This window comes from Electrona antarctica (assembly GCF_951216825.1).
Source record: "Electrona antarctica genome assembly, chromosome: 8".
Classification (NCBI taxonomy): domain Eukaryota; kingdom Metazoa; phylum Chordata; class Actinopteri; order Myctophiformes; family Myctophidae; genus Electrona; species Electrona antarctica.
This window is the reverse complement of record NC_136789.1, coordinates 32106770-32116164: the sequence shown is the minus strand read 5'-3', so window position 1 is coordinate 32116164 and position 9395 is coordinate 32106770. Positions and strand designations below refer to the sequence as shown.

Genomic DNA, 9395 nt, shown 5'->3' with positions numbered 1-9395 from the left:
ATAACAGAAACATTATTTCTGCAACAACAATGGCCGCAGAGGAACAGACCAGCGGAGGACAACAGCACCTCTCCGTGGAGGGAGAGGACATTACGCCGCAGAAGGTCGGGGTCCAACAGCACCTTTCCGTGGAGGGAGAGGACATCGCGCCGCAGAAGGACGGAGTCCAACAGCACCTCCCCGTGGTGGGAGAGGACGTCGCGCCCCAGAAGGACGGGGTCCAACAGCTCCTCCCCATGGAGGGAGAGGACATCACGCCGCAGAAGGACGGGGGCGTCCTGAAGCTGGTGAAGCGGGAGGGCTCTTGCGACGAGCTGCCCGCTCCGGGCGACAAGGTGTGGGTGCACTACGTGGGCACGCTGCTCGACGGCACGCCGTTCGACTCCAGCCGCGAGCGTGGCGAGCAGTTCCAGTTCGTGCTGGGCGAGGGCAGCGTCATCAAGGCCTGGGAGCTGGGTGTGGCCACGATGAGGGTGGGCGAGCTCTGCACGCTCACCTGCAAGGCCGAGTACGCGTACGGCTCGCAGGGCAGCCCGCCCAAGATCCCACCCGACGCCACGCTGGTGTTCGAGGTGGAGCTGTTCCGCTTCCGCGGCACGGACGTCACTGAGGACGGCCTGGTCACGCGGCGCCGCGTGGTCACCAAGGGCGCGGGCTACGCCCGGCCCGGCCTGGGCACCGTCGTGGAGGTGACCGTGGAGGGCTCCTTCGAGGGCCGCGCCTTCGACCGCCGCGAGGCGCTCAAGTTCGAGCTGGGTGACGGCGACACCGTGGGCCTGCCCGAGGGCGCGGAGGCGGCCATCACGGCCATGGAGCAGGGTGAGGAGTCGCTGTTCGCCGTGGCGCCCGAGTACGGCTTCGGCAGCGCGGGGAATGCCGGGTACGGCGTGCCCGGCGGCGCCCAGCTGACGTACCGCATCCGCCTGGCGGCCTTCGACAAGGCCAAGGAGCCGTGGGAGATGAGCGCCGCCGAGAAGCTGGAGCAGAGCGCCCTGGTCAAGGAGAAAGGCTCGCAGCGCTTCAAGGAGGGCAAGTACCAGCAGGCGCTGGCGCAGTACAAGAGGGTCCTGAGGTGGCTGGAGTACGGCGGCAGCGGCGCAGGCGCAGGCGGTGAGCAGGGCTTCTCCGAGGAGGGGGAGGCGGCGAGGGCGCGCGCGCTGCGCCTGGTCGCCTACCTCAACCTGGCGGCGTGCGGCCTCCGGCTGGGGGACACGGACGCGGCGCTGGAGAACTGCGGCAAGGCCCTGGAGCTGGACGAGCGCAGCGAGAAGGCGCTGTTCCGCCGCGGCGAGGCGCTCCTCACCGTCAAGGAGTACGAGCGGGCGCGGGACGACTTCCTGAAGGTCCTGCAGCTCTACCCGGCCAACAGGGCGGCCCGGGAGCAGGCGGCCGTCTGCCGCAAACACATCAAGGAGCAGCAGGAGAAGGACAGGCGCCTCTACGGCAGGATGTTCCACAAGCTGTCCGAGGCGGAGGAGGAGGAGGCCACCGAGAAGCCTGGGAAGAGCGTTGAGGTGGTGGAGGAGAAGGGCAAGAAGGCGGAGGAGGGCAAGAAGGAGGTTGAGGGCAAGAAGGAGGAGGAGGGCAAGAAGAAGGAGGAGGTCGTGAGCATGGAGGTGGAGAACGCCGGAGGCGTGGAGGAAGTGGAGAAGAAGAGCTCCGTCAGCGTGGAGGGAGAGAAGGCGGCATAAAACGTGGAGTATGGAGGAGAGAACGGAAGACCGCTAAGGGAGTGGTTCTCAAACCGTTTTCAAGAGCGGACCCCCGTTTGACAAGGCCAGGGACAAGGCCTTGCCCACGGAAAGATTCATGTAACAAATACAAAATTAAAAAAGATTTAAAAAACAGTATAACTTGCACACATCCGAGTGGAAGAAAAATAATCTAAAGAAGTATTCAAAAATGTACACATTTTCCAAAATAGTGAATAGCCAATCTACGTCACATCACATCAAAACGCATCACGATCTTGTTTCAGATTTTTTTTTCCCGGGTCCATTTGGTTACATCTGTATCCTATAATATACGGTATTTCTCTCTACATCAAATCTGCTATATATTCATAGGATATTTAACAGAGGTGTAAGCAACGAGGGGCTGATTCTTCCTTCAATGTTTGTTCATAAATTATTTTTTATATTTAACGTTTTTTTTATATTTCACACAGAAAATTTAAATTCCCTTTTTATAGCAGTGTCCTGACCAAGACGCAGGCAGACGGGCAACAAAGAACCTTCCAGAAATTAAAAGCGACAAATTATAACTCTAAAAAAAATCACCCCCGAAGTGAGGGGCGCTCTTATCATTGTACATTATCATGGTGTAAAACAGACACTATGTCTATTTGCTCAGACACTATGATGTGAAATTCTCCATTCATTGTCAATGGGAATTTACCTTGACAAGCAGTACAACTTGGAGGAAGGATAGGATACCTTTTGTCTAAATGGGAATTTAATGTTTGTGTCGGACAAAGTTTGTGAACATACACTAAAAGCTGGACATAGGAGGTGCTAGGCGCCCCTCAAAAACTGTCAAAATCTGGATAATAATCAAGAAAAGAAAAATTGCTAAAATCAAAAAGAAACAATGACATTCCTTCAGCATTGATTTAAAAACACATATAGTTTGCAAGCGTATATTCTTTCTACGTCCGAGCATAGACATGGTAACGCCCCGCCTGCCTCTGATTGGCCTACTGACACTGCCGGTGTCTCCGAGGTGGAAGATACATGTTGGATACTAGTGGATAGTCTGCTAGGCGAGGTTACTCCGTGGTGGGAAATCAATTAATAATACAAGTCAAGTACGATATATAATAGCTACAAGAGAATGACAGCTTGGCACGCGCGACAGCAACTTTTATTTTTGTAGAAGAGGTAAACTAATATTGTTTATGCCGTTGGCCTGTTTATTTGTATACATGTGTAAACTTTAAACATTATTGTACTGTCAAAAAAAAAAGTCTCTTTCCCCTTGATCTTTATTAGTATAATAGTATTAGTTTAGTGTTAGTTTAGATTAATACACGATAATCAACACTAACACTTTAATTTAGAACACAGCCAAATCAAATCATAGTACATAGGCCTACGCGTTCAATCAATTATTCAATCAAAGCAAACGGCACAAACAATATTGGTTTGCCTCTTCTACAAAAAATAAAGTTACAGGCAAGACGGGCAGTGTCGGTAGGCCAATCAGAGGCAGGCGGGGCGTTACCATGTCTATGCTCGGATGTAGAAAGAATATACGCAGTTTGCAATGTTCCTAGCGGATGCACTCTTTAGTTTTAGTCATCAGTGTGACACAGACTTTTCTGAAGACAAATGTTTCGGCTATCCAGCCGTCATCAGTGTGCACCGATGAAGGCTGGATAGCTGATGAAACAAACGTTTGTCTTCGATCCATCGTGGAAGAATAAAAACTAAAATGCAGTCTTGGTGTTTGTGTGCGACCCATTCACGTTATTTCCATTATATGATTTGAACGCGTAACGCACCATAAGTCAGAGCGCGCTGGTCACAAGAAAAGGTATCTGTAGTTTAAAACCCATTTAGGCCTGACGTCGAAAAAAAAAAAAAAAATTCGCTGAAAGAATATATATTCAAAGATTTGTCGCATTTTTACGATTTTTCAAAAATAGCAGATCTACAAGCTCATAGCGCGCCACTCGGTGGCGCGCTATGAGCTTGTAGATCTGCTATTTTTCAATAGCTAAAGTATAACATAATGCTTAGTTAAAACACCAAAAGGGGTTCCCGCCCTGAATGGTTTAAGGACAGACACAATAAATGAGTGAAACGAGACAGATTTATTCAAACACACTGGCGTTAAGAGGGACATTGCAACATGAATGGCATATCGTTAGGTTCTTAAATCCAGCAAAAAGCATAAGCTATAGTCCTTACATGATTTCATGTTTTTTTTATATAGCCTATAGAAGAGTATATTTGTACGTCTCTAGATGTTCTGATGAATTGAAAATGGTGGACCCTGTTGTAAACAGCGGGGCAGCGGTTTGAAGGTGGTCTGACAGTCTGACAAGGAGATACTAAAACTTGATTTACTACTAAAGTAAGTAAAAACAAATGAAAACAGGACACGAAAGTCAAAGTCATGCCACCGAAAAAGGCGGGAGGCATACTATGGTCCGACGGAGCATTGGTTCGACATGCGTCCGCACCTCGGACTAGCGCCTGCTCCCGTGCTTGCGGTTATGGTTAGGTTAGGGGTTAGGGGTATCGGATCAATGAATCGTCGGACCAAACACATGCCACCGAAAAAGGCACGCTCTAATCCGACGATGGATGACGATAATGAGGAAATCCGCAAGTCGCTTGACTTGATGTCAGCTGTCAAACGTAACGAAGCAGATCAAGCAACTAACGGAGCTTGTCAGCGAAATCAAACAACTGAAAAACGTGATCAAGGAAAAGGACAAAACCATCGAGGGTCTGGAAGAAGAGTGCAGGACCTGGAGCAATACACTCGCATGGAAGAGGTCATCATTAGGGTCTGGATGTTAAACCCCGTTCCTATGCGAGAGCAGCAGCGGATGGAGGACAAGTCAGCGAAGACGCCGGGATCGAAGACCAGCAAACGCTGGAGATGCAGGTTCTGCAATTCCTCGAGAGTAACGACATCCACGTCGACCCGAACGGCATCTCGGCGTGCCACACCCTTCCTCGGAAGGCAGTAGTGGACCGTGAGGGGAACGTCCAAAAGTCCAAACCTGCAATCATAGTTCGTTTTGCGAACCGTAAACACAAAACCAAACTAATGATGCAGTGGAAGAAGTTGTTAGACACCCAGGTTTACCTGAATGAACATCTAACCAAGAAGAATGCCGACATCGCACGCGAGGCCCGCTCTCTGAAGAAAAGCGGAAAAATTCAAGCAACTTGGACGAGAAACTGCAAGGTTCCGATACGGCTGAATGGATCGACCCCTGAGGAAGCTAAAGCTGTCATGGTAAGAGAACTCAAAGACCTAGATCCATACAGATAATGCTGACGCTTTCTCTGCTATCTCCTGGTCTAACCAGACTAGCCTACTGTGCATGGATCCCTTATTTTCCTCTCATGACACTCAATGATTTATGTTTTCTCAATAACTATGCAAAGACCTATAATAGCCCAGACTACTTCCATGTAGGGCTATGGCTTTTGATTGGAGGCCTTCGGCATATTTTTTTGCTTCTTAAATATCGCACTTCCCGTGCATATGCTTTCTCTAAACTACTCCAGAAGTTTGCATTGACTATTTTTGTTATGGCATCCCTACATACAGCCAGGTGGCATGATCGCTTCTCTACTTTTTGTTCAGGATTATTGGTTTTAAATAAAGGCAAAGGATTATTTTTCCTTTTTGGAACTGTGCTTCTGCATGTAGGGGCGTAACTAGATGTCACTGGGCCCTGACGCAGGCTGATCAGCGAGTGCCCCCGAGCAGAAGCAGCAGCCTGCTGTAAAAACAAGCCCAAACTGCGTGTTGGTTTATAAACAGCGGGGCACTGTACAATTATTGTAGTTGTGATTTGGGCAACGTACCTGGCTGGCTGTCGGGACTCGAGACTGGGAAAGCCCACTGCATGCACACTCGCGGTGCGCCACAGACACTACTGACTTCCTTCACGTTATTAGCCTACTATACAGCCTGGGACCGACGCTACACTCTAGACAGGAGAGCTGTTGGGGGAGGCGGGGCACATGTTGCCTGCAGGCTCCGCCAAACTTTGTTCAACTCAACTGTCATTGCATCTCTGTATTATAATTTCATTTTACAGACGGCGCGGGTGGGCGGCCGTGTGCCCCCCTTGCCTCTGGGCCCCCACGCAGTCGCGTTGTCTGCGTCACGGTAGTTACGCGCCTTACGGGATTATCGGTCGGCGGGGTTCGTTACCGGCGCTATAAATCGCCTCTTCTATTGTTTTTTTCTCACCCCACTTGAGGACTTAAAGTTGACACTGGATGCAGTGGAGAGTGCGTTTAGGTTTTTTCTCTCTCCCTCTTTTTCGTCTGGAAAGACTGCAAGAACTAATACCATGTTTTGCGCTCACTCTCTCTCTCTCTCTCTCTCTCTCTCCGTCCCTCTCTCCCCTCCTCTCTCTCTCGCTCAAACATGCTCTCTCCCAACCTGCGCGCTCGCTCTCTCTCTCTCTCTCTCTCTCCGTCCCTCTCTCCCCTCCTCTCTCTCTCTCTCTCTCTCTCTCTCTCCGTCCCTCTCTCCCCTCCTCTCTCTCTCGCTCAAACATGCTCTCTCCCAACCTGCGCGCTCGCTCTCTCTCTCTCTCTCTCTCTCTCTCTCTCGGCGTGTGTGTGTGGTTGTACTGTGCTGCGTGTGTTTGTGTGCGCTGTGCTGCCTATGTGGGCGCGTTCGCAGTGCATCATTCATGCGGTGGATGGGCTGGCTTTATATGACTCCTGACTGATATGAATGAAGACATTGATCCAGATACTAACTTCTTTATACATGTAAATGACAACTGCAGTTACTATTCAGAGGACCAATTTAACAACAATATAAAGTTTGTTAACAGTATATCTATCATTCACTTCAACGGCAGGAGTCTATATGCTAACTTCAATAATATCAAAGATTACCTGAGACAGTTTACCATACCATTCAATGTAATCGCTATTTCAGAGACATGGCTCAGCATAGAGATGGACGGTTATGACCTTAACTTTATAAACAGATCAAATAAAGCTGGAGGGGGGACTGCCCTTTATAAAGACAAGATCAGATTTTAACAGATTAAAATATAAGATTGTAGAAAGCATGCACTGCTGCGGTTGAAGATGTTTGTGAATGTGTCACTGTAGAGATCTGCATGGAAAATAAGAAAAACATCACTGTCAGCTGTATTTATAGAGCACCCGATAACAGTGTTGAAGCTTTCAAGAAATTCATGGAGGGGATGTTCTCAAAGGTCGTGCAGAAGGTCGTAGGCTTGGGCAATATACCGATATTACCGTTTACCGCGATATTTTAAATCAATACCGGTAATATCGCAGAGTATATAAATAATACCGAATACCGGTAATATCGCGGAGTATATAAAACACCACTCAATAATACCGAATACCGTCATAATACTAATATCGTAATTTTACCGTCATGTAAATATGAGAGGAGAGGAGAGGAGAGGAGAGGGGAGGGGAGGGGAAATTTTGACTGGAGAGGAGAGGGGAGGGGAGTGGAGGGGAGGGGACATTTTGACTGGAGAGGAGAGGAGAGGGGAAATCAGCCCGTCAGTGTGATATATTAATGTTTTATTAATAAAACCGATAATACCGATTATCGCGGTATTATTCACGTTATCAATATCGATATCAAAAAATCTATATCGCCCAAGCCTAGAAGGTCGCCTATATTTGTGGCGATTTTAACCTTGACCACAGCGGCAATGTATAGTATGAGTTTATTTCCCATTATATCCAAACCAACTAGAACAACATCACATTCTGCTACTCTAATTGACAATTTTTTTTACTAATAATATGGAGAATAATATAGTGAGTGGTATACTAATGAATGACATTAGCGACCATCTGCCGATCTTTGTGATATATGACTGCAATTACAACATGAAAAAGAATGATCAAATAATAACGTCCTATAGGAGAGTGAGAACAGAGGAAGCTCTTAATGCATTCCAGAGAGACCTAACCTCTCATGACTGGGAAAAGGTGTATGCAGCTGATGATGTTGATTCTGCATATGATAATTTCCTAGAAATATTCTTATTATTATATGATAGAAACTGTCCAACACTAGAATATAGAACAAAATTGAATACTGTTGACAAGCCATGGATGACTGGTCAAAGCCTGTAAGAAAAAGAATAAACTATATAGAGACTATATGAAACATAGAACCATAGATAAAGAAACAAAATATAAAATATTATATAAAAATAAACTAATTGATATTATTAAGAGAGGTAAGAAAGAGCATTATAATAAATTATTTGACAAAAACAAAAATAATATCAAGGGCACATGGAAACTATGGTTTGATAGAAACAAACTATCACTAAATTTGAAAAAACAAAAAAAAATTATGATCTTTGGGGAATAAAAAAAATACACTCAAACATATCTGTGGAATTAAAGATAGACAACATAAAATTGGAAAGAGTATATGAGAATACCTTCTTGGGAGTAATTATTGACCATAAATTCACTTGGAAACCCCATATTAAATATGTCCGGACCAAAATAGCTATAAGTGTTGGTGTTCTATGCAAAACTAGGTATGTATTAAACTATAAGTCACTGATGACATTATACAATACACTAATATTACCATATCTATCCTATTGTGTGGAGGTCTGGGGAAATACGTATAAAAGTAACCTCCAGCCTCTAGCCACATTGCAAAAAAGAGTCATTAGAATAGTACACAAGGTGGATTTTTATGAACACACAAATGAACTGTTTTCAAGGTCACGTACACTGACGTTTTTTGATTTAGTAGAATTTAAAACAGCTCTTATTATTTATAAAGTAAGAAAAAAATTACTTCCTTTAAACATCCTGAAATGGTTTAAGGACAGGGAGGGGGGCTACCAGTTGAGATGGGACTTAAACTTCCAACAACCCAGTACAAATACCACTCGAAAAAGTATGTGTATCTCTGTCTGTGGGGTGAAGATTTGGAATGGCTTGACAGAGGATGTCAAACACAGCAGTAATATATCACAATTCAAAACATTGCTCAAGCGTATTACCCTGGCTAAATACAGTTTATCATAGGTGTGTGTGTGTGTGTGTGTGTGTGTGTGTGTGTGTGTGTGTGTGTTAAACAATACTAATATCTAACTAAAGCAGTCATAATCACTATGGATCCTGGTGGATCTCTACAGTGACACGGGTGTGGGTTGGGTGTAGGGTTGTTATTTGTTTTTCTCTTTTTTGTCTCTGATTAATGTATTGTTAAACTGATAATTATGTTGAGTATTTCTAATGCTGTGCTGTGAGTAGGATGGGCACTTATAAGCTTTTAAGCTTCAGCCCATGCCTTTTGATCACCTTCACGGGTCTTCATTATCTTTCTTTCTCTGCTGATGTAAACAGTGCACTTGAATCTGTTCTGTGAAGATGTTCAAATAAACTAAACTAAACCCAAACAAGTGTAATGCTGTATCAGTGTGTCGTCCTCAGTAACAGTCTGTGTTGTAAACCAGTGTAATGCTGTATCAGTGTGTCGTCCTCAGTAACAGTCTGTGTAGTAAACCAGTGTAATGCTGTATCAGTGTGTCGTCCTCAGTAACAGTCTGTGTAGTAAACCAGTGTAATGCTGTATCAGTGTGTCGTCCTCAGTAACAGTCTGTGTTGTAAACCAGTGTAATGCTGTATCAGTGTGTCGTCCTCAGTAACAGTCTGTGT

At 45.9% G+C, this 9395-nt stretch overlaps 1 protein-coding gene across 1 annotated transcript; it reads left to right on the top strand.

Moving 5' to 3' along the window:
- Positions 1–236: 236 nt before the first annotated feature.
- LOC306928711 (peptidyl-prolyl cis-trans isomerase FKBP4-like) lies at positions 237–1691 on the top strand (the record flags this gene model as incomplete). The annotated part of the gene is made up of 1 exon (XM_079508981.1): positions 237–1691. One exon carries the CDS (start codon positions 237–239, stop codon positions 1689–1691), a length of 1455 nt encoding a protein of 484 aa, XP_079365107.1.
- Between the last annotated feature and the right edge of the window lie 7704 nt (positions 1692–9395).